The sequence below is a fragment of the Lithobates pipiens genome, unplaced genomic scaffold (assembly GCF_037356315.1).
Source record: "Lithobates pipiens isolate NorthernLeopardFrog02 unplaced genomic scaffold, aLitPip1_a1.2 Scaffold_8, whole genome shotgun sequence".
In the NCBI taxonomy this organism is placed as follows: Eukaryota; Metazoa; Chordata; class Amphibia; order Anura; family Ranidae; genus Lithobates; species Lithobates pipiens.
The window spans coordinates 286,120,076-286,146,692 of NW_027507903.1; the positions used below are offsets into that span (position 1 = coordinate 286,120,076).

A 26,617-nucleotide genomic window follows, 5' to 3' on the forward strand; every position below is an offset into this window, starting at 1 on the left:
TCTGTTACTGCAGGGGGGTGTATTTATGTTAACCTACTGTCAAAATCAAAGCGGACTACGTTACTAGGGGTGACATTTGATATCTCAAGCAGACTTTATTACCCATTTAGCTACCGGACAGATGGTCTGAAGATCTGACTTCACATCTATTAAGAATCTGCTAGAACTACTAAATGGACCGCTGTGCTCCCCATACATTTTTTCCCCACCTCATGCTTATAATGCCGCGTACACACGATCGAACAAACCGCCAAACTGTGCAGCGGAGGTCCGCCGGACTTTCTGAATGAGCGGACCTGCCCACACACGACCGGACTCTTCCGGCGGGCTAGGTCCGGCGGACAACCCTACAGACTATTGCGGGGGGGTCGAACTTTTGAAATGAACGGACTTGCCCACACATGGAGAAAAGTCCGTTCATTTTGAACGTGGCTCCAGGTAGCCGGGACTAGCGAAGGGGACTTTGAGGGGGATCCCCACGCCGTCTTGTAGGGGTTCCCCTTTAAATTCATACCAGGTGACGGGGCTAGCGAGGTGTCAATCTCGCCGATGGAGGTGGCGACATTCACTTCCTTCGCTAGTGCCGTCTACCTGGAGCCACGTTCAAAATAAACAGAATTTCAGTGTGGGCAAGTCTGTTCATTTCAAAAGTCCGGCGGACTAGCGCACACACACACCCGCCGGATAGTCCGATCGTGTGTACGCAGCATAATAGGACGCAACACAGAAATCTCTGTGCATGATAACAGAGAGGCTTGTATGTCTGTGTGTGGTGGCCACCTGTATCTTTAGACAATCGTCTAATTTTATATGAATGTGGTGGAGGTTGGTTATTTTAATTCATTAATTATGTCATTATGTAGAAATTGTTCAATAAAATAAAATTAATATTTGTGGATACCAATAGTTCCTCTGAATAATTATTTTTGGGAAATCTCCTTTCTTCCTTACTCTTTTTCTTGAGGAACTAGCGGTGTCTACTATATTATAACAACATTTTCCAACAATAATTACCCTTTCTTCCCCTAGGTATCTCTTCCTTATGATGGTTTTCATATAAAAATACTTTTCTGTCTTGGGGTGGTGGGAAGTTCATCCCAATAGTAAGTAAACAGTGTTACTGTTAATGTTTAAACATCTACCCCCAACCCATTTTTTCCATTCCTACCCCAAAAAAAGAAAAAGAAAAAGAAAAAGAAGAAAAAGAAAAAAGAAAAAGAACCCCTCCCTCCTTTTACTATCAATAGCCCATTTAAGGTGCAATGACCTCCTCATCACAAAAAACATTACATTAGACACCACCATTAGTGCATATGAATTCTATTATCGCATACATTTATAAAAAAAAAAAATGAAAAATAATAATATTGCTTTGCAATAGGTATCTAGGTACTACTGGCCTCCGTGTGATATACAGAGTGTAAACATATTCTTTTAATTAATTTACACTTTGTTTACATGGATATATAGCAGTCATAATTTCATGCATCTTCCTATATAAAATTTTCTTCCCCCACACACACACACACACAATTAATTTCATAATAATAAATCCATTTAATCCAAAGAAATGAATGCAATAGTGTTAGATTGATTTTATGCTCAAATTTTATTTTTAGATATTTTTTATTGCCTATGCTTTGGAATTACCTCAAGAACTGAAGTTGATATGTAATGTCATGTTAGTTCTGTTGAACCATAGGCAGGGTTAAAGTGGTTGTAAACCTTTACAACACACTTTGACCTACAGGTAAGCCTAGATTAAGGCTTACCTGTAGGTCCAAGAAAGATCTCCTAAACCTACACGGTTTAGGAAATATTTACATGCGCCGTAGACAGCGGCGCACAGGCGCACTGAGCACGGCACCGTGAACGGCGAATATGCCGCACATGGCGGCTCCCGTGCGCGGGAGTTACGTCATCGCGGGTTCGCCGAATGACAGTGGCGGAGCTGCGAGACCCACCGAGAAGATGAATGCGCCGGACTACAGGGGACAGCGGTGACATCGCTGGCTCCAGTGTCAGGTAAGTGACACATAATGGACTACTATGCGATGCATAGTAGTCCATTATGCTTTACCTTTGCAGGGAATGAAAGAGGAAGTAAACTCATCAGGGTTTACTTCCTCTTTAACAGCGTGTTGATATCTATATTATTTTAGCTCTGAGTATTTCATGTTGGAAAGTATGTCACATCCTTTCCACTAGATGGCAGTGTTCCAAGGCATATATAAGGCTGTTATCAGCCAAAGTCTCACTAGCTTGACAAAGGAACGTGCCCAGAATCCCATCTACTAGTACGCATGCCGCCGTTGCAACCCACCAGTGACGTCAGCATGCCTGGCGCTGTATTGTGGCCTCTGAATTGGCCTGATCCAAGCCTTCAGTTTCATCGCCATGGTCCCAGAGATGCCTGAGGGGGAGAAATTCTAGCCAGCAGGCAAAAAAAAAAAAAAAAAAAAAAAAAACAGCTGTTCAGAACGCCGCTCTGCAGTGAACTCCACGCCAGTGTGGATGAACTGGTGCCTTACTTCTCTTATCTCCATGCAAGTGGATAATGCACCTCCCGTTAAAATGTTTACAGTTCTAACCTAGAGGCGCCAAAATGACCTTGGCGGCCTTTGTGGGGGGAGTTGAAGGCAGACTTTGCATATCTGGAATCTGCCTTCAACTCCCCCCACAAAGACTGCCAAGGTAATTTTGGACTGCTAAAGTAATCTACACAGGTGTCCCCTCTTCATCTCTCCCCTATATACTGAGTATCCACTTCAAGGACTTATTGATGGACTAAAAAGGTATTAAATATCATACTATTTAGCAGCGTCACTACCCATTATTTCGCCTGGCACCAACAACCATACCACGTTCAAAGCCACTTAAAGAGGAAGTAAACCCTGATGGGTTTACTTCTTCGTCTTCCTGGAAAGGTAAAGCATAATGGGCTACTACACATTGCATAGTAGCCCATTATGTGTCACTTACCTGACACAGGAGCCAGCGATGTCACTGCTGTCCCCTGTAGTACGGAGCATCCATCTTCTTCCGGGTATCGCTGCTCTGGCCACTCACAGCACTGGAGCAGCGATGTCGTCACTCCCGTGCATGTGCACAGGAGCTGGCAATAATGCCATATCGCCGTTAGCAGTGGCATGCTGCTAATGGCGACAGTGTGCCTGTGCCGTAGACAGCGGTGCCTGTCTTTTAGTAAATATCTCCTAAACTATGTAGGTTTAAGAGATATTTCTTGGACCTACAGTTAAGCCTTAATCTAGGCTTACCTGTAGGTCAAAGTGGTTTGTAAGGGTTTACAACCACTTTAAATCCCCTTTCTTCCCTATTCTGATGCTTGGTTTGAACTTCACCAAGTCATCTTCACCATGTGTAGCGGTGTTTGTCACTTTTTGTAACCAACCATAAAAAAAAAAAAAATAATCAAAAAAAAAAAATACGCTATATGGACTATAGAGTTGCCGGTTCAATTCCTTTACTTGGTACCACATCTAGATGCCTAAATGTGTTGGGTTGCTGCCACGTATTGGCTGATTAGCAATTTGTGCTACCAAGCAATTGAACAGGTGTACCTAATAAAGCAGCCGGTGAGTGTAGATTAAACAGAACAGGATCTAGCACAGAGCCTTGTGGTAACACCACTAGTGGCTGGTCTGTAGTGGTTACTGAATATTAGCAATTAGACATAAAAGAACAATTACCTTTTGAAAGGGAAGAATATAAAAGAGGCCAGATGGATCCTTAACCTCATCAATTTGATTGGCTGTAAATGTTTTTAAACGGGCAGTCTTCGATCTGAATTGGCAGTTGGGAATGACACTGGAAATAGGAAAGAAACGTTAAAGGAATGTCAAAAATTAAATGTTGGTAAAATTAATAATACTACAGGAATCTTTAGTTATTAGAAAATAATCCAACCTCAAAAATATATTTTTAAAGCACATGAGACACAACTAGTAAAATAGGCTGTAAAATATGGCTTCAGGGTCTTTAGTGAATGGGGGACAGGTGGATGAATGATAGGATCTGTGAATACAATACAAACACTTTTCTGAATGGAGGAAAGGACTGAATAAGGTGGGTAGCCATTCAGACTTAGAGGTGAGTTAGTTAACCCCTGCAGCACCAGAAGTTAAAAACGGACCTTCAGGCATTTTTTCATCTTTCCATCCATTAAATCTTCTGCCCTTGTTGTTTAAACTTTGGATAGTAAAACCTTTTTTTTTCTGCCAGTAAATACCTTATACAGCCCAATTCCTGTTCTTGTCTGGTAATAAGCCTAGGCTTATGAGATCATGCACAGCTCTCTCTCTCTCTCTCACATGAGAGTTTGCCAGGAAGGAAGGGAGGATGAGGCATAGGAGGGCCAATGAGAGCTGCAGAGCTGGAGGTGTGCCTCTGTGTAAATCCAGGAAGTGAACAGATAGCAGCTTCAGCTGCCCACAGTTAAAATGATTACATTGGAGGGAGATTACTGCAGCATATTTGGCGAGTACAGAATCACAGTATATATAAAATATGCACAGTGGTTGGAGGGAAGCTTCAGAATAGCAAAGATGTTTTTATTACAAATTATGCGAGCTGACTGCTCTTTAAGTTCTGTGAAGAGAAGCTCTCATCACTGCAGGGAACATTTCTACACGAAGGATCAATCAGCAGGATGTGGTACACGCTTCATTTTTCCATTAAAAAAGGTAATTAATGTTACTGAAGCTTCAGCTTCAGGCCTCATACACACAGGTCTTTTAGCCCTGATGCATAAGACTCTAGCATTTAGATGTGGGTAAAAGGCAGAAGCATACCATCCAGCCAGAAACCTATAGAAACGAAGAGTGGGCAGAGCTGAAAGTTGTGACGTCACCACGCTTACGCGCGCACCTGGATTGTGTCCCAGAATGGTAATTTTATATTAGTATTGTTACTCTTTTTACCTGAATGTGTTTTTTATCTGGTTTTAAATGAATTATGTGACCAGATTTACACTACTTGGAGCACTTGGCTCTCTTTTCTTCTTCTATGGTCTGCACGTGAGGATTTGAGGGAGGAGTCCTATGAGAAGTATATCATCTATTACTTTTGTTATCTTCATGCACAATAAGACTTCTCTGCAATAGGAAGTCATGAGTCTCTGGTAAGTCCCTTCACATAGGCACAGTGGTGGAATGAAACCGGGGATTGGAGCACATTTTTATTTTTTTATTTTGTGGGAATTGAGTCAATGGCGTTTTACGTTTATACGATTATATTTGTTGGTCTTTTCTATATATACGCCTTTTTGATTGGTCCACATTATGTATTAATATTTGTGAATACTGACTGGGTGGTACTATATATTTGGCATTGATCAAATTGACAGCTGCTAGGCTGGACAGTGCACAGAATTGTGTTAAGGTTTAGGGCAGTGTGTGCCCAGGGATGAGTGCTTGGAGTGCAGACTGCTTGCATTCCATGCATTTGTCCCTGGGCTGCCCTAAACACTGGAGTCTCATGCAGCGGGGCTAAATGCCCAGTGTGTGGGAGACCAAATCAAATCTACCAATGCCGTTTTCATTTACATTCTGCCTAATAGGGTATGTGCAGTATATTACAATCAAGGCATGCCTTTAGTGAGAACTGTCACCCATGTGCTAATATCAGCTCATGAGCAAAACTTTTAAGCCACCAAATGGCTGGTGTCATAGCTGATCACATGTGCAGCACCATGACAACTGCAGATACAAATAGAGGCTAAAGCTGGCCATACATGCATTGAATGTCAGTCAGTTCAGCAGGGACCAATTGACTTAGGCCCGATTCACACCCATGCATTTTTTGTGCTTTTTTCATATTTGTACTAGAGATTGTGTTCCATAGGAATCAATGTTAAATGGACTCTAGTGCAAATCTGCAAAATGCAAAAAGCACTAAAACTGCATAGGTGTGAATCGAGCCTCATGGGGGAAAAAAAAAAAAAAAAAAACCCTGCTTGATCAGCACTGCAGGCTATAGACTGCAGCACTGGTATGTCTGAATACAAAGACACAGTGGGAAGGATGTCTCCAACCTCGACCCTAGATTCACACCTATGCATTTTTCAGTGCTTGCAGAAACGCACTACAGTCCATTTAACATGGTTTCCTATTCATCCTTCCCCCACATTATTTTTTTTATTATTATTTTATTTTAAGAATTTTTGAAAACTGAGGCTCAAGTAAGGCAAGGCCAATTTTGTGTATGTATTCAGGTCTGCCTCAGTGATGTCCTTATGGAATTGCCTGACACAGTGGGGTTGATTTACTAAAGGCAAAAAGACTGTGCACTCTGCAGTTGCTCCAGAGCTTAGTAAATGAGCAGAAGCTCTGCTGACTTCCATCATACAATCAAAAATACTTTTTCTTTTGTCCTTGCTCGTGATTGGGTATTATTTGAAAAGTGAAGCCTTACCTAATTTAGTAAGCTCTGGAGCAACAGCACCTGCAGAGTGCAACTGCACTTTGCAAAGTGCAGAGTCTTTTTGCCTTTAGTAAAATCAACCCCAGTATCACTACCTTCCAAGTAGTGCTCCCTGTATGGGGCCGATTTACTGAAGGTAAACAGACTTTGCGAGGAAATCTGTGCTTTGCAGGGAAACTTTCTCTAGAGTTTAGTGAATGTGGCAAATCTCTGCTGACTACCATCATCCAATCCTGTGCAAGCAAAAATTCTGGCTTTTTTTTCCCCCCCCTCGCACACGATTGGTTATTCTTTGTAAAGTGAAATTTCACCACAATCACTAAGCTCTGGGAATAGTTCCCTTGCAACAGCCTATATGCCTTTAGCAATCAACCCTTATGTCCATTCACATCCTCGCCAATTATTTTCGTTACTGTACCCTCTCTAATCAACTTGCATTGCATTCACTTGCTCTCTTATCCGTATTGATAATGCTTACTTACTGTAAAGCCCTGTTACTATAAGCCTCTTGCTATATTATATTTAAAAAAAAAATAAAAAAAAAGTTTCAGCCCTGGTTCACATTGCAGCGATTTGACATGTCAAATCGCTAGGGTTGCCACCTCATCCCTTTAAACCCAAACACTGAGGTCAATTTAATGCAGATAAGGTGCCAAGTGAGTTTAATTACCAACTTAATCAGCCACAGAAACTGTGTAATTCATGTGTTCCGTTTTAAAGGTACGAGGTGGCAACCCTACAAATCGCATGCCAAATCGGCAGCTATTGCTGGCAATGGTACTGTCCAAATTGGCAACGCAGCAATTCCCAAAAGTAGTTTCTGTACTATTTTGGTGACTTCAGGGTGCCATTTCAATAGACATCTGTGCAGAAGCCTGCACAGATGTCACTGAAATCACTCCCTAAATAGGGGCCGGCATGCAGGAATGAAATCGGATGAGTTGAGCTGAACTCCCATGATTTCATTAGCACTGTCAGAGTGATCCTGGGCTATAGCCTAATGCATACATACCAAACTAGCCTAATTTCAGTCAATGTGTACTGTTTGTTCAGTCCAACGACCAGCTTCTGTCAAATGGTCATGCTGAAAATCCAGCATTCAACGCTACAAGCGCTGATCATCATATCCTGATCAGAATTGTCAGAATACAATAGAAAGGCTGGAGAGATTCCTGCATCAAACATTTGTGTTGCAATGCAGGGATCAGTTGATTTTTTTTCTCTTTCCTTCAACCGGCTAGGTGTGTATACCTAGTTTAGAGCTTCATACTGATAGCCATACAGTGTGTAGAGCCTGTGTAATGCCAGTCCTGTTCCCCCTCTATCACTTTTCTGGGAACAACCTAAAATTTGGGATATTCTTTTACTTTTGATAAGAAAAATTAGGGGAGGGCACAGGTGTGTTTGGATTCTAGTCCCAACCCACCTGAGCAATTCCAACAGGAAGCCGTCACTGCACCCCGCCATTTATTAGCAGCCTGGTCAGGGCGCGTGTATGTGCAGCTGCGGGCCGGGAAATGCCTCACTACCTGTGAGTAGTGTTGTGCAGTGACACCTGAGCCAATCCCTTATAAACTATAAAATATGACAAGTAAATAGGGTGAATCTCCCCAACAGGGACACAGACAGCAATAAAAACGGACAGGCATTCTAATTCCTCTCCACTCTAGCCAAAAAGCCCACAACCTTTTGCCTTTAGTTGTACTTTAACCACCTCACGCTCGCCGGCCATCAAATGACGGCTAGGCGGTGCGGCTCAGCTCTTGTTCTGGGAGGCTGTCATACCGTCCACCCAGAAAGAACGCCCGGGCATGCATCGCAGCGATCGGTGGTGTGGTGTGTCAACCAGACACACTGATCTTGTTAAAGACCTTCTGACGGATCAATCACGATATGTAAACAGGAAGAGCCGTTGATTGGCTTTTCCTCACTCCAGTCTGACAGATGCAAGCCAAACGGCTGCTCTCCTGATGGGGGGGGGGGGGATAAAAATTCTGTTTGGGAACAGAGTAGCATGACCGCGCAATTGTCATTTAAACAGCGACAGCACTGAAAATTGGCTTGGGCAGGAAGGGGTGTAAATGCCTGGTATCGAGGTGGTTAAAGTGTGGGTCTAAGGCTCGGTTCACACCTATGCAATTTTTCCAGTTAAGTCCATTTAACATGGTTTCCTGAGTGACATGTTCACATCTATGCTTTTTTCAGCCGCTGCGTTTTTTTGGAAAAAGTCAGGCACTTTTTTTTTTTTTTTTTTTTTAGAAGCAAAACGGTGCATTTTTGGTTCAACAGACTTCAATGCAGAAAAGCATGTAGTGCAATTTTTTTGCCACAATTTTGCTGTGATTTGCATTTTTTAATCCACCTAAGCAACAAACAGGCCCAAAAAATAAATAATAAATAAATAAAAACCCACCATAAAAAGAAAGGCAAGGAAAACGTGCAAAAAAACTTAAAATGCACTGCAGAAACGGATCAAAGAAAACTGCATAGGTGTGAACCAAGTGTAACTAGGCTCTGCTGATGACACAGAGATACAGTAGTTCACTCTAAAAATTCCAGGACAATGCCAGACAGCAGATGAGGTGGTTGGGTGCCAATGAGAGTCCAATTATAATGCTTTAAGGTTATTCATTCAGAAATCTGTACACCATAGCACTGCACATGACAGCCCAATATTAAAAAGGAGCATTAAACCCTCAGGCGTTTTTTAGTTCAATACATTGGGGACAGTAAAATAAACAGTTCCTCTTAATCTGTTCAAATTATTACTTCAGCACTTGTAGTTTACAACTTTCAATGCTGCTGGCTCCTGCTCTGAGCGCTGCTTCCCTGCACATCCTAATTTACAGTGAACAGTGCAGTCTGGAACTAGTCTGTTAGGTTGGAGAAAGGCAGGGAGTATCTGGTCACCCTAGATAATCGTGTTGTGTGTTTCTATTGATGCACACAGTGTAGGTGGATGCAACTATAGTCCCTACATGCAACGGTGACTCTATAGCATGCTGCAAGAGAAACCTTTACCCTGAAACAGGAAACCTGGGACTGTGATCATGGCACCAACCTAAAGTGGTGTTACCACCAAATTGTTTAAAATTCTTAAAAAAAAAAAAAAAAAAAATTGGAATTTTTTTTTTTTTTTTACTCACCTCTAAATGCCTGTTGCTAGGGGGTCCTTCGTAGTCAGCCTTCTTCATTGCCCGGGCTGGTGACATCACTTACCCTCACACCGTACAGTCATCTGGGACCTGTCATGCATGCGCAGTGGATGCCTGGCTGTGAAGCCACAGCTGGGTGCCCACAGTAAGAATGATGGCGCCGCGAGCGGAGCCGGAAACGAGGGTGGGAGCTTCGTTCCCCCGCATCACTGGACCCTGGGACAGGTAAGTGTCCGATTATTAAAAGTCAACAGCTGCAGTATTTGTAGCTGCTGACTTTTTTTTTTTTTTTTTTTTTTTTTTTTTAGGGGGGCACCCCACTTTAAAAGTGATTGTAAACCCTCTCCTATACCCCGTGAAGTGAACTCAGATGATACACAGAGATGAACCAAATCTCCCTACGCAAGTCTTACATCTATATCTGCCGTCTTCAGGTTTATATACAGTTTAGAAAGTGCACGTCCCGTTAGAATTCATGTGATAACACTGAACAATTACACTTTGCTACAATGTAAAGTAATGAGTGTACAGCTTGTATAACAGTGTAAATTCGCTGTCCCCTGGCAACAAACGTGAGTACACCCCTAAGTGAAAATGTCCAAATTAGCACAAAGTGTCAATATTTTGTGTGGCCACCATTATTTTCCAGCACTGCCTTAACCCTCTTGGGCATGGAGTTCACCAGAGCTTCACAGGTTGCCACTGGAGTCCTCTTCCACTCCTCCATGACGACATCACGGAGCTGGAGGATGTTAGAGTCCTTGTGCTCCTTCATCTTCCATTTGAGGATGCCCCACAGATGCTCAATAGGGTTTAGGTCTGGAGACATGCTTGGCCAGTCCATCACCTTTACCCTCAGCTTCTTTAGCAAGGCAGTGGTCGTCTTGGACACGTGTTTGGGGTCCTTATGTTGGAATACTGCCTGTGGCCCACAGGGAGGGGATCATGCTCTGCTTCAGTATGTCACAGTTGATGTTAGCATTCATGGCTCCCTCAATGAACTGTAGCTCAAGACACACTTGTCTTTGTATTCCTCACCTGGTTGCCGCCACACACGCTTGACACCATCTGAACCAAAAAACTGGATCTTGGTCTCATCAAACCACAGGACATGATTCCAATAATCTATGTCCATAGTCTGCTTGTCTTCAGCAAACTGTTTGTTGGGATTCTTGTGCATCATCTTTAGAAGAGGCTTCCTTCTGGGATGACAGCCGTGCAGACCAGTTTGATGCAGTGTGCAGCGTATGGTCTGAGCACTGACAGGCTGATGCCCCACCCCTTCAATCTCTGCAGCAATGCTGGCAGCACTCATACATCTATTTCCCAAAGGCAACCTCTGGATATGACGCTGAGCACATGCACTCAACTTCTTTGGTCAACCATGGCGAGGCCTGTTCTGAGTGAAACCTGTCCTGTTAAACCGTTGTATGTTCTTGGCCACTGCACTGCAGCTCAGTTTCAGGGTCTTGGCGATCTTCTTATAGCCTAGGTCAGTGATAGCGAACCTTTGCACCCCAGATGTTTTGGAACTACATTTCCCATGATGCTCAACTACACTGTAGAGTGCATGAGCATCACGGGAAATGTAGTTCCAAAACATCTGGGGAGCTAAGGTTCGCCATCACTGGCCATCTTTACATAGAGAAAATTATTTTTTTCAGATCCTCAGAGAGTTCTTTTGCCATGAGGTGCCATGTTGAACTTCCAGTGACTAGTATGAGAGTGATAACACAAAATTTAAACATGCCTGCAACCGTGTAACACCGAGTCACATGACACCGGGGAGGGAAAATGGCTAAATGGGCCCAAGTTTCACTTTACTTTTGTTGCCAGTGGTTTAGACATTAATGGCTGTGTGTCGAGTTATTTTGAGGGGACAGCAAATTTACACTGTTATACAAGCTGTACACTCACTACTTTACAATGTAGCAAAGTGTCATTTCTTCAGTGTAGTCACATGAAAAGATATAATAAAATAGTTACAAAAATTGAGGGGTGCACTCCCTTTTGTGAGATACTGTAAGTGCTCAGCTCAAAATTCATGAATCCTGTTTACATCCACTTTAACCACCTCATGACTGTGCTAATGCCTGAAAGGCAGCTACAGTGCGACATCCCCCCAGAACCACGCCCCCTGTCCCTTGGACACTGCTGATCACGGATCCGGTAAAGGACCAATCACAGTGACCCTTTACCATGTGATTAGCTGTGTCCAATCACAGCTGCACACGTAAACAGACTTGATGGTTATTGGCAGTCCTTTCCTCAAACGCTGTTTGTGTGAGGAAAGGAGGGCTGATGACCAACAAGGCTGTTTACACTGATAATCGGGGAGCTGAACATCAGTGCAGCCTCATCAGCGAAGAAATACATTTTCGTTTAGCAAAAAATAAAACACCCAGTGGCGATTAACCACTGCAATACAGGGCATTTATACACCCTTCCTGCCCAGACCAATTTTTACTTTCAGTTCTCTCACACTTTGAATGCCAATTACTCAGTCATGCAACACTGTACCCAAACAAAATTTATAATTTTATTTTTCCCATACAAATAGAGCTTTCTTTTGTATTTAAAATCACCACTGTGGTTTTTTTATTTATTTATTGGGACAGAAGTGAAAATTTTGAAGAAAAAAAGGAAAAGAAAAACCAAAAACACTTTTTTTTTAGTTTCTATGATAACATTTTGCAAATAAGTAATTTTTGTTCATAAATTTGGGCTAAAATTTATACTGCTACATATCTTTGGTAAAAATAACCCAAATTAGTGGATAGTATTTAGTCTCTGTGAAAATTATAGAGTATACAAGTTGTGGTGCACTGATGGAAAGGAAAGTACAAATACTCCCCAAATGACCCCTTTTTGAAAAGTAGACAGTCCAAGGTATTTAGTAAAAGGCATGGCGAGTTTTTTGAAGTTGTAATTTTTTCCCACAATTCTTGGGAATATTAACAATTTTTTTCCCCCACAACAAGTTATTTCTCACACACAGCATATGCATACTTGCAATTACACCCCAAAATACATTCTGCTACTCCTCCTGAGTATGGCGATACCACATGTGTGAGACTTTTACACAGGCTGGCCACACAGAGAGGTCCAACATGCAGGGAGCGCTGTCAGGGGTTCTAGGAGCATAAAATGACACCTCTAATTTCCTAACCACCTATTACATTTGTGAAGGCCCTGGAGCACCAGGACAGTAGAATTACCCACAAAATGACCCCCATTGTGGAAAGCAGACACTCAAACGTATATTCTTTTAGCCATCTGCTGCAGATGTGTACTCCGGTGAACTGTGACAGGTAGTCGTGTACTTTGATGGGCTAAGACAGGTACTCGTGTGCTCAGGTGAACTGTGACAGGTACTCGTGTGCTCAGGTGAACTGTGACAGGTACTCGTGTGCTCAGGTGAACTGTGACAGGTACTCGTGTGCTCAGGTGAACTGTGACAGGTACTCAGATGGCTGGTGACAGGTCCTCTTTATTGGGGGGGCAATCAGTGCGATTGGTGTATACTGTAAGCGGTAACAAGATGCTACCACAATCTCCTTACACACGATCGGTGTGTGAGGGGAACACAGTAACATCTCGTTACCGCAGTTTGTTGACATCCTGGTACCGGCTGTGATTGGACACAGCTGGTCACATGGTAAAGAGCTAATTTCATTGACTCTTTACTGCGATCGGGGTTAGGCTGTGTCAGGGTGACAAGCCTTGTGGCCCGATATTGAAGTGGTTAAATACCACCGAAAGAAAGCAGTTTCAAAAATGATAAAAATTTAATGAGTACAGTGTTGTACGACTGTGCAATTGTCAAAGTGTGACAGCGCTAAAAGCGAAGTTCCAGGCAAAAATGTAACTATGTAACTGTTTGACACAAAAGAACACCCCCCCCCCTCTTTTTTTTTGTATTGATACCTTTTTGGTATGTTTTCTTCAGGACTTCCGTGACATGACGCTGCGGTGAGGTATGTCACTTCCGCAGCTTTTTTGTGCACCCCCCCCCCTATTGCCTTCTGGGACCTGTGCGTGTCCCAGAAGACGACGGGCCCATTCAGAAAGCGCCACGCGCAACATGAAGTTGGAAACAAACTGTGAAGCTGCAAAGCTTCACTTCCTATTTCCCTTAGGAAGGATGCCACAGCCGAGACGGCTTCGAGTGCCGATATTGCAGGCTCACTGGACAGGTAAGTGTTCTTATATTAAATTTGTAGCGGCTGACTTTTATTTATTTTTCCACTCAGGCTTGAACGCCACTTGAAAATTGGCCTGTGCAGGAAGGGGGTGAAAGTGCCTGGTACTGAAGTGGTTAAACAAGAACCCAGGCAATGATTTAATGATGAATAAGGTGTGCACTCCGCATTCGATCAAATCATCTCCTCAAAATGTTTTGAAAAGGCTGACTGGATACATGCAGACATCCTATAGTTCACACACAGCTGTGCGCCCCATCATTCCTCCCAGTAGTCAGTGAGAGCGGCCAGCAGCAGGGATAGACAGTACTGCAGACGGCCGCTCTGGGTGAACTCTATGGTTATCCGCCTGCGGGCGCGCTTTGCTCCGGTCCTCTCTCACCTGACCTCTCCGTGGCTGTAGCCGATCTTCGCGGTGTAGGCCCCATTATCGAGCACCAAGGTGGTCATCCCGGGCCTGGAAACCCCGCATACAGTGTACGGATCATCCGGGAATTGTGTGACGTGTGCCGTACGAGTCTGGCGCCGCTCTCCCCGCTGCATTGTGGGAAATGGGAGGACTGCGATCACCTCCCCGGGTATAGATAGTCTGAGAGCGGTTGCCTGTTCCTTTTTTTGACTGTACGGCCGTAAAGTGAGACGCCGAGTGCGCAGGCCGATCTCATTACAGAGCGTATCTGTCTGACTGCTGCTGAGGAGAGACGCGAAGCGCTGTGTGTACGGCTCTCATAGAGACAGCTGGCACAGATCACATATATCATGTTTGTAAGAGAACGTCATTCCCTCCACAAACCTCTTATCACTACAGCACTGGACAAGTATTCTAGGAAACATTTTAAAAGAAAATTTGTACACCCATGTACGCTTCACCGCCAGGATTTCATCTATTAACACTTTCATTGCCAGATACTTTTTTTTTTTTATTAATTATTATTATTATTATTTATTTTTTTTGCAAGCGTTTACTATAGAATTTTTTTTTTTGTGTTTTTTCAAAAGCACAATAGACAAACGGATCTATTAACCACTTGCTTACTGGGCACTTAAATCCCCCTCCCGCCCAGACCAATTTTTAGCTTTCAGCGCCATCACACTTTGAATGACAATTGCGCGGTCATGCTGCACTGTACTCAAATAACATTTTTTTCACACAAATAGAGCTTTCTTTTGGCGGTATTTAAAGCGGGAGTGCGCCGGGACTCCGCGTTTTTTTTTTAAAAAGTCAGCAGCTACAAATACTGCAGCTGCTGACTTTTAAAATAGTGACACTTACCTGTCCAGCGCGCCCGCGATGTCGGCACCCGAAGCCGATCTCTAGATCGACACTCGAGTGCTGCCGCCGCCATCTTGGGTATGGGAATCAGGAAATGGAGCCTTTCGGCTTCATTTCCCGGTTCCCTACTGCGCATGCGCGAGCCGCGCTGCGCAATGAGGACGGTCCCCGCTGCCTCTGGGATCTGTGTGTTTCCCAGCATGCAGCGGGGCACTTGCGGAAGGGGGCGGGCACTTGCGGGAAGGGGCGTAATGTACGCCCCTTTCCGCAGAGAGCTAGCCCGGAAGTGGGTGCAGTTACCTGGATTATCCAGGTAACTGCACCCCCTCCCCCCTGAAAGGTGGCAATTGTGGCGCCGGAGGGGGGGAGAAATCCGATGAGCGGAAGGTCCATTTTAGGGTGGACCTCCTCTTTAATCACCACTGGGGTTTTTATTATTTTTTGCTAAACAAAACAAAAAAAGACAGGCATTTAAAAAAAAAAAAAAAAAACATGTTTCATAGTTTGTTATAAAATTTTGCAAATGGGTTTGATATTCGCTGATGAGCCTGCACTGATAGGCACAGATAAGGCAACGCTGATAGGCACAGATAAGGCAACGCTGATGGGCACAGATAAGTCCACCTTGCAGCCGCCGGTGATCGCAGTCGATCACCGGACAGCTGTGAAAGGGACTTCAGTCCCGATCATGAAGAGTCTCCAGCGTCACCTTCCAGTGCCCACCAGCGTCACCTACCAGTGCCCCTCAGATAAGGCAACGCTGATGGGCACAGATAAGTCCCTCTCGCAGCCGCCGGTGATCACACTCGATCACCGGCGGCTGCGAGAGGGACTTCAGTCCCGATCATGAAAAGTCACCAGCGTCACCTTCCAGTGTAACCTACCAGTGCCCCTCAGTGTCACTGATAGTAGGCACTGATAGGCGACACTGGTTGTCACCAATAAGTGACGGTGGTGACTTTCCACGATCGGGACTGAAGTCCCTCTCGCAGCTGCTGGTGATCGGCTTTTTTTCTTCCTCACGCTACCAGCGCGTGAAGGAAAAATAGCCAATTACCGGCTCTATTTACATCACATGATCAGCTGTCATTGGCTGACAGCTGATCACGTGGTAAAAGAACGGGATCGACCCCTTACTCCGATCTGCAATCAGGTGAGTCTCAGACTCACTGATCACAGAGCACGCCGCGTGCGCCCTGCAGGGGGCGCACAGGCCACTCAAGCATGGGAAGACATCCAGGGACGCCCTCCCCGCAAATTAAGTCCGCGCTGTAGCTGTCTTTCAGCTATAGCGCGGGCGGCAAGTGGTTAAACAGGGATACATCTGCAAATGTATACAAAATTATGTAGTGCTTGCAACAGAAGCAACATAAAATATTATAAATTCCATTGGTAATTAGCCACTTGCCTACCGGGCACTTTTACCCCCTTCCTGCCCAGGCAAATTTTCAGATTTCAGCCCTGTCGCACTTTAACCACTTTCAGACCGGACCATTTTGCTGGTCAATGACCAGAGGTCTTTTTACAATTTGGCACTGTGCTGCTTTAACTGGTAATTGCGCGGTCATGCAATGTTGTACCCAAACAAAATTTGCTTCCTTTTTTTCCCACAAATAGAGCTTTCTTTTAAAGGTATTTGACTGACTCTGCGATTTTTATTTTTTGCGATATAAACGTAAAAACACAGAAAATTTTGAAAAAAAATGATATTTTCTACTTTTTGTTAGAAAAATCCAATAAACTCAATTTTAGTCATTTTTGCCTCAAGCGATTGAATAATGACAAAAAAAAATAAAAATTTTTTTTTTTTTTTTTTTACACAAAGTTGTCACTAAGGCTGCTTTCACACTGGGGCGGGAGCAGCGTCGGCGGTAAAGTGCCGCTATTTTTAGTGGCGTTTTAGCGGCGGTCTGCGGGCGCTAGCGGGGTGGTTTTAACCCCCGCTAGCGGCCGAAAAAGGGTTAAACCCGCCCGCAAAGCGCCGCCGGCGGTATTGCCGCGGTGTCCCATTGATTTCAATGGGTAGGAGCGGTGAATACACCGCTCCTTCACCGCTCCAAAGATGCGGCTAGCAGGACTTTTTTCACCGTCCTGCCAGCGCATCGCTCCAGTGTGAAAGCCCTCCGGCTTTCACACTGGAGGGAAAGGGGCCAGTTTTTTTCAGGCGCTACACAGGCGCTATTTTTAGCGCTGTAACGCCTGAATACCGCCCCAGTGTGAAAGCAGCCTAAATGATGTATTGCTCACACATGCCATGGTTATATGTGGAATTGTACCCCAAAATACATTCTGCTGCTTCTCCTGAGTACGGGGATACCACATGTGGTCGACTTTTTGGAAGCCTAGCCGTGTATGGGGCCCTGAAAGCCAAGCACCGCCTTCAGGATTTCTAATGGCATACATTTGTAATTTTCACTCCTCACTACCTATCACAGTTTTGAAGGCCATAAAATGCCAAGATGGCACAAAACCCCCACAAATGACCCCATTTTAGAAAGTAGACACCCCAAGCTATTTGCTGAGAGGCATGTTGAGTCCATGGACTATTTTATATTTTGCCACAAATGACACCAATGCAATAATAAAAAAAAAGTTGCGGGAAAATTACAAACTTTTTTTTTTTTTCACAAAGTTGTCACTAAATGATATATTGCTCACACATGCTATGGGCATATGTGAAATAACACCCCAAAATAAATTCTGCTGCTTCTCCTGAGTATAGGGATACCACATGTGTGGGATTTTTTGGGAGCCTAGCTGCGTACGGGGCCCCCGAAAGCCAAGCACTGCCTTCAGGCTTTCTAAGGTCGTATGCAGGGTCTCCACGAGGACGACAGAGTTCATTGTCTGCAGTTATGTGTTTAGTGTTTTGTAAATGACAGTGATCGATCGATACTGCACTTGGGTGGGCTGGGCTTGGTGGAGGGGCTAAACGCAGGTGCTAGCAGGTATCTGGGCTGATCCCGCTAACAATGCGTTTTTGGGAAACCTAAACTGCTGGCGACGCTAATATAGATCTGATCAGATCAGATATTGATCTGTTCAGATACTATATTACTAAGGGAGGTGTATGCTTTGCGCGTGGGTGTTAGCGGTACTGGCACTAACCTGACACTGCCTGGGGCGACGCAGACCCTATCTGACCCTCAAACTTATATCACCCGCCGGGTGACCAGGGGGTTAAACCTTTATTAGGTAATAAATGGCGGGTGCCCTGAAACTATAAAAAAATAACCAACCAACCAGCGTCACCTGTAACAGTTATATGGTGATCACTGGTGTAAGAGTTAACTAGGGGGCAATCAGGGGGCTTTATGCGGTAGTATATGGGGGTCCCTGACGCTATAAAAAGCTGCGGCGAACCTAAATACCTACCTGCCTAACTAGCGTCACCTGTGACACTAATACAGCGATCAGAAAAACTATCGCTTATTAGTGACACTGGCGACGGGGGGGTGATCGCGGGGTAACCTTTATTGGGGGGGTTAGGGGGGTACCCTAGACCTAAAGGGGGCTAACCCTAACTGCCCTAACAGTTATTGCAGTCACAAATGACACCAATGCAATAATAAAAAAAAAAAATGCAATTGGTGTCACTGTGACTGGGGGTGCAGGGGTGAAGGGGGGGTGAAAGTGTGCCTGGCATGTTCTACTGTTAGTGTAGTGTGTTGGTGCAACTCACTGATCATCTCTCCTCGGTGCCGGAACGAAAAAGACTGACACGAGGAGAGATTACATCACTTCCTCTGCCTGTGTTTACAATACAGGAGAGGAAGTGATGTAGGGGAAGCATTTCATTCGTCAGGAGAGATCGCGAGGGGGTGGCCATGAATGAATGGCCACCCCCTCATCCCGGATCGCTCCTGCACGGAATCCGACCGCCGCTGGCACCGGGGGGGGGGGTGCCCGATCTCCCGACCTGTACGCCAATATGCCTGCCCGTGCAATTCTGCCGACGTACATCGGCGTGCGGCGGTTGGCAAGTGGTTAAATGACAATTGCGCAGTCATTTAAAACACTGTAGCCAAAACATTTATTTTTTCTTCACACAAATAGAGCAAGGTGACCAAACATTTTGAAAAAATTAAGTTTTTTTTATAGTTTGTTGGCCGTTTTGACACAAAATTGGCAGCATATACAGTAAGGTGAGACATTCCTCGATCTCTGCAGCCACACATCGGGAAAATGTCTCACTGCCTGTGATTAGCTCTGTGCAGTGCCGACTTCCTGGCGGGATCTGCACATGCTAGTTGCGAACACACCTGAGCTCATCCTCGTCCAACCACTTCAGCCCCGGAAGATTTGGCTGCTGAATGGTCTGCCCATTTTTTTTCGCAATTCGGCACTGCGTCTTTTTAACTGACAATTGCGCGGTTTGTGACACGCTGCACCCAAACAAAATTGACGTCCTTTTTTTCCCCACAAATAGAGCTTTCTTTTTGTGGTATTTGATCACCTATGCGATTTTTATTTTTTGCGCTATAAACAAAAAAAGCGACAATTTAAAAAACAAAAACAATATTTTGTACTTTTTGCTGTAATAAACATCCCCATTTTTTTAAAAAAAAAAAAAAGCTAATTTCTCAGTTTAGGCCGATATGTATTCTTCTACATATTTTTGGAAAAAAATAAATAAATAAATAAATCGCAATAAGCGTATATTGGTTTGTGGAAAAGTTATAGCGTCTACAAAATAGGGGATAGATTTATAGCATTTTTATTTTACTAGTAATGGCAGCGATCTGCGATTTTTATCGGGACTGCGACATTATGGCGGACACATGTTTGGGACCATTGGCATTTATACAGTGATCAGTGCTATAAAGATGTATTGATTACTGTAAAAATGTTACTGGCAGGGAAGGGGGGGCGATCAAGGGGTTAATTGTGTTCCCTGTGTGTGCGTCTAACTTTAGGATGAGGGGACTGACCTAGAGGAAATTACAGATCTTGATTCCTAGCTATTAGGAACTCCCTATCTGTCTCTCCTCAAAGAACAGGGATACCTGTACCCTTATACCTGTACGTACCTGTTCTGCCGCTCGTGTCCGGCAGTCATCGAGACCATCAGCCCCGAGCATCGGCACCCCCGCAGTGCAGCCGGGCGGGCGCCTGCTTTCCCGCTTAAAGGAGGTGACGTATAGCTACAACCGCTTGTGTGATTGTGCCGACCCACTGCAGTATAATGACTGTGGCTGGTCGGCAAGGGGTTAAACATGGCCCTTTAAAAAAAAAAAGTCCTTAAGTGTATTGTGTTCGGGAGCCAAACACAGTGCACTAAGGGAAGCGCCACATCTTTGCAATCAGAGATTGCAGACGAGGCGCTTCATTGGTGGGGTTTGGAGCTGCTTTGTGGGGCAGTCCATTGTGCCGAACAGCTTCCGCCCAGCGCCCGTAGTGCATCACTATGGCCGGCTGCTTTGTGCTCAGTGTGAGAATGTCACTTCCAGTGGGCTACAAAAAGATAGGGACACAGATGTAAGTAGGGACTCTGCTGATGTGGACACAGATGCGAGGAGGGACTCCGCTGTGGGTCACCTGATGCAAGGACGGACTCCTCTGGGGGCACCTAATGCAAGGACAGACTCCGCTGGGGGCACCTAATGCAAGGACTGACTCCGCTGGGGGCACCTGTTGCAAGGACGGACTCATCTGGGGGCACCTGATGCAAGGACGGACTCCTCTTGGGGCACCTGATGCAAAAAACTGACTCCTCTGGGGGCACCTGATGCAAGGACGGACTCCTCTCGGGGCACCTGATGCAAGGACGGACTCCTCTGGGGGCACCTGATGCAAGGACGGACTCCGCTGGGGGCAACTGATGGCATCTGGTGGCAGGTGACATGCTCAGGGCTTCCACTGATTCAGCATTATGGTGAGTTGAATAATTTAATTTTATATTACAATGTAATAATATAAATAATGCGATTCAACCATCCTGACACCATAACAACCATGGTGTCAGGATGATTGAAGCTCTAACACCAGGTGTTTGGAATATCTTTATCTGCTGATTGTTAAACTTTCTGGAATACACATTTCTATTGTTGTGTAGGATCTGGGCCTGTTGTCCCTCCATCTCTCTCTTCCTCTGTTCCTCCATCCCTCGTTCATCTCAGATGCAAGCCACACCCTTTTAACCACTTCAGCCCCGGAAGAATTTACCCCCTTCCTGACCAGAGCACTTTTTGCGATTCGCCACTGCTTTGCTTTAACTGACAATTGCGTGGTGGTGCATCGTGGCTCCCAAACAAAATTGACTTCCTTTTTCCCCCACAAATAGAGCTTTCTTTTGGTGGTATTTGTTCACCCCTGTGGTTTTCTATTTTTTGCGCTATAAACAAAAAAAGAGTGTCAATTTTGAAAAAAAAAAAAACATTTTCTTTTACATTTTGCTGTAATAAATATTCCCCAAAAAATATATAAAAAACTTTTTTTTTTCTCAGTTTAGGCCGATATATTTTTCTACATATTTTTGGTTAAAAAAATGTAAAAAAATGCAATAAGCGTATATTGATTGGTTTGCACAAAAGTTATAGTGTCTACAAATTAAGGGATAGTTTTATGGCATTTTTATTATTATTATTTTTTATTAGTAATGGCGGCGATCTGCGATTTATCTATTTTTTTTTTCAGGACTGCGGCATTATGGCGGACACATCAGACATTTTTGACACCATTTTGGGACCATTATCATTTATACAGCGATCAGTGATATAAAAATCAATTTCTTACTGTGTAAATGACACTGGCAGTGAAGGAGTTAACCACTAAGGGGCGATAAAGGGGTTAAGTGTGTCCTAGGGAGTGATTCTAACTGTGGGGGGGTTGGGTTTCAAGTCACATGACAGCGATCACTGCTTTTGATGACAAAGAGCAGTGATCTCTGCCATGCCACAAGCCAGAACGGGGGAAATGCCTTGTTTACATACAATGGCTTTTTACATTTTGCTATAATAAATACTGCCCAAATATATATATATATATATATATATATATATATATATATATATATATATATATATATATAAAACTATTTTTTTCCTCAGTTTAAGCGGATACATATTCTTCTGCATATTTTTGGTAAAAAACTAAATAAAAAAACGCAATAAGCGTTTGATTGGTTTGTGTAAAAGTTATAGCGTTTACAAAATAGGGGATAGATCTATGGCATTTTTATTAATTTTTTTTTTTTTTTTTAATAGTAATGGCGGCGATCATCGATTTTTATCGAGACTGCAATATTATGGCGGACATATCGGACACTTTTGACACATTTTTAGGACTATTGTCATTTATACAACAATCAGTGCTATACAAATGCACTGATTCCTGTGTAAATGACACTGGCAGTGAATGGGGTAACCACTACGGAGCAGTGTATAGGTTGTCCTGGGGAGTGTTTCTAATTGTGGGGTGCGTGGCTATGTGTGACACATCACTGATCTCTGCTCCCGATCAGAGATCAGTGACGCTGTTAGTAGGCAGAACGGGGAGATGCTTGTTTACATTAGCATCTCCCCGTTTTTCCTCTTCGTGAGACGATTGCGGGTATCCCCGCAGCGATCGAGTCCGCGGGACTTGTGACCCAACTCACGGAGCTTGCCGCGGGCATCCGCAGGCCGCCTCTTAACGAGCAACGTACAGGTACGTTAATATGCCTGTACGAGCCCTTCTACCAACATATACCGGTGTGAGGCGGTCGGTAAGCGGTTAAGCCACACCCACTATTTTTCTGAAACCACACCCATTTTTGACAAGTGGGAGGGGGTCAAAAAGAAGGAATGGGGTCTGGCACCACCCCATCCTAAAACACCACCAGCTGTAGCTATCATTCGGTTATAGCGTGGACAGCAACAGGTTAAACACCCCCTAAGACCCTTTGACCTAATCACATTCTTTTCAAATGCGGTTTGGGAGAGACTCTAGAGGGAGTTTTGCACACATATTTAAACACCTTGATACTGGGCACTTTTATCCCTGTTCCTGCCCAGGCCAAAAAAAACTGAAAATTGTACCATACTTACCGTAATTTTATTTTCCTGGTGCCTATCCATGGCAGCATACCTGTGACAAGCTCCGCCTTGGCTCCTCCCTCAGGACTAGTGAATATTATAAAAGAAAAGGTTAGTACAACACCCGCATTCTCGTTAATATAGAATACCGAGGGTGGGAATGTATGCTGCCATGGATAGGCACCAGGAAAAGAAAATTACGGTAAGTATGGTACAATTTTCTGTTTTCCTGGTGCCTCCATGGCAGCATACCTGTGACAAATAACTAGCTGAGACGGGTGGGGTAATGCTTAGAGGTTTATTTTAAAGAAATTATTATTTAGAAGAGGCGAAGGCCGAAGTGACTGCCTGTCTGCCAAACTCCACTGAGGAGAGAGCTCCTGGGTCCACCCTGTAATGTTTCAGGAATGTGTGTTGGGACGACCAGGTCGCTGCCCGACAAATAGTTTCGATCGACACATTCGCTCTTGCCGCCCAAGAGGCAGAAACCGCTCTTGTGGAGTGCGCCCTGACCGCCGAAGGGGTCTCTAGTCCCTTTGTCCTGTACACCTTGTGGATGAGTTTGACGATCCATGAGGCGATCGTTCTAGCCGATGCCTCCTTTCCTTTGTTTTTTCCCCAGGGAATTATGAACAGTCTGATGGAGGCCCGGAATGAAGCTGTGGCTTGCAGATAGCATTTCAGAGTGGAGGCGATGTCTAATTCATGAAGAGCGACAGAGTCCTGTTCAGAAAATGTTGGGAGTGCCCAAGGTTCTGACATGCTCAAGGATGAAGCGACCTTGGGAATGAACCCTCGTACTGTTCTGAGTTCCACTCTATCTGGGTAAAATATAATGTGATCATGATCTGCTCCCAAAGCTTGGAGCTCTGAAACCCGTCTGCCAGAGGTTATGGCTATCAGAAAGGCTAATTTTAAGGTTAGATTCCAAAGCGATGCTGAGTTCGAAGGGGCAAAGGGTGGATTGGCTAAGGACTCCAGGATGACCGTAAGGTCCCAAGTGGGAAAAGATTGTTTGGTTGGTGGTCGGATCTTCCTGACGGCCTTAAAGAACTGGATTAACAATGGATCCTCCGCCCATCTTTTACTGGTTGCTGCTGAGATCGCTGATACCTGTACCTTCAATGTACCTAACGCAAGACCTAGGTCCAGGCCTGCCTGTAAGAACTCAAGAATTTGAGATGATGAAGGGGAACTTGGATCACAGTTTCTGTCAAGCATAAAGGCCCTAAACTTGTTCCATACTTTATCGTATATGTTGTTCGTGGATGGTTTTCTCGCTTTGAGCAGGGTTGCGATCACTTTGTCGGAGCACCCCAGGGATTGGAACCTTTTCCTTTCAGTTGCCAGATGTGAAGGTCCAGCCTGCGGGGATCTGGGTGGGTGTGACATCCTTGCGACAGGAGGAGGGGCACTATTGGAACCTTGACTGGAGGACTGGTGCTCAGATCCATTGCTGTAGGGAACCAAGGCCTTCTTGGCCAGTATGGTAGAATCGCTATCACCGTCGATGTCTCCCTCACGAGTCTTGACAGGAACCTCGGTATGAGGGGCCGCGGAGGAAAAGTGTAGGCCCGATCGCATGCCCAAGGGGCTGAGAGGGCATCTGTTGCCTCCGCCTGGGGGTGTGGAAACCTCGAGATAAACCTTGGAAGTTTGGTGTTGGATGCTGCCGCAAAGAGGTCTAGCTCGAGGGGCACCCACTGGATCACTATCCAGTTGAAGATTTCCGGGTGTAAGGACCACTCGTTGGTATCTGCGAACCTGCGGGAAAGGCCGTCTGCCCTTGAGTTGAGATGGCCGGGCAGATAGACTGCCCTCAGGTCCTTCAGATTCCTTTCCGCCCAGAGGAATATGGGCTCCACCTCGTTCAGGAGGGATCTGCTGCGTGTTCCCCCTTGTCGGTGCACATAGGATACCGCGGCCCTGTTGTCCATCCTGAGGAGAACTGGTTTGCCCGAAATCTCGAACTCCAGGGCTAGCAGTACAAGATAGGTGCTCTGAGCTCCAGGACATTCGACACCATGCTGGCTGCATTGAAGGACCATCTTCCTTGTACTGAGGTCTGGTTGGAATGTTCTCCCCAACCAGCTGCGCTGGCATCGGTAGTAATTATGATCCAGTCGGCATGCCCTAGCGGGCGAGACTTCAGAAGCGTCTGTCTCTTCATCCACCAATGTAGACTCCTGAGCATCCGGGTCGTCAGGTGTATGGGTTGGGATAGATATCGTCTGTCCATAGGGATGCATGATGACATCCGACCTATCAGGCTCAAACAATTTGAGGCTGTCAGGTAGGATCTCGAGCTCACCTTCTTCATTTGTTGGATAATGGAAGATACCTTCTGTGGTGGGAGAGACACCGTTCCGTTCATTGTATTGAACAGGGCTCCCAGATAGACCATCTCTTGAGTCGGAGAGAGGAGACTTTTCTCGTGGTTTATCTTCCATCCAAAATCCACTAGTGTTGTCAACAGGATATTCCTGTGTTCCACTAACTGGGTTGGGTCCCTCGCCAGGAGTAGAAGGTCGTCCAGATAGTGATACACCCGAAACCCCAATTCTCTCAGAGGTGCTATGATGGCAATCAGGGTCTTTGTAAAGACTCTTGGTGACGTGCAGAGGCCAAATGGAAGGCCCTGAAATTGGAGATGTACTTGCCCCACCGCGAATCTCAGATATTTCTGGAACATAGGGAGTATGGGTATGTGTAAGTAAGCGTCTTGCAGGTCTATTGACAACATCCAATCCCCTGGTTGGACTACGCGAATAATCGTCTGTAGAGATTCCATCTTGAATTTTTCCAGAAAGATATAGCGATTTAGCCTTTTTAGGTCTATCACGGGTCTCCACCCTCCGTTTCTCTTGGGGACTAGAAACAGGGTGGAATAGAAACCTAAAAATCTCTCAGATGGAGGCACTAGAACTACTGCTCGTTGCTCCTGTAGGGAAAGAAGAAATTGCTTTAGAGCTTCCGCTTTTTGAGCAGATCTTGATACCCTTGTCGGGGAAAAAAAGTCCTTGGGAGGTTTGTCTAGGAAAGACCAGAAATGACCGTGTTTGACTGTTGCAACTACCCAAGGATCCCTGCATTTTTGTTCCCAAATCTTTGAGAACTGTTTCAACCTGGCCCCCACAGGGATCACTTGGGCTGGCCTGGCGTCAAAAGGATTTTGATGGTTCCTGTGGGGTGGGTACTGGCCTCTGCCTCCTGGACTTGAGAAACGTAGACTGTGTACTTTTCCAGTTGTGCCTGAAGCCTTTCCCTTGTCTGGATTGTCGGTAGTCCCTATTTTTGGAGTATTGAAACCTTGGTGCGGATGATCTGAAACGTCTGGATCGCCTGTCTTGGGGAAGTAGGCCTGACTTTCCACCAGTGACCCGAGAGATGGCCTTGTCAAGTTTTTCCCCGAACAAGGCTTTACCGTCAAAAGGTATCTTGCACCAATATTGCTTCGAGGCAACGTCCACTGCCCATGGTTTTAGCCACAGTGCCCTTTTGGCCATTACTGTGTGAAGCATTGCCCTTGCG

General features: G+C 44.9%; 1 protein-coding gene across 1 annotated transcript in view; it reads right to left on the minus strand.

The window, feature by feature from the left end:
• The window catches only part of ACTR6 (actin related protein 6), a 34,855-nt gene extending 20,474 nt beyond the window's left edge, over positions 1–14,381 (minus strand). Inside the window, exons 1-2 of the mRNA XM_077472295.1 lie at positions 14,181–14,381; positions 3,711–3,828 (exon numbers count right to left, since the gene is read on the minus strand). Coding sequence (XP_077328421.1) covers positions 3,711–3,828; positions 14,181–14,341 — 279 coding nt within the window. The 5' untranslated portion in view covers positions 14,342–14,381. The remainder of the gene's footprint in view (positions 1–3,710; positions 3,829–14,180) is intronic.
• Positions 14,382–26,617: the final 12,236 nt, after the last annotated feature.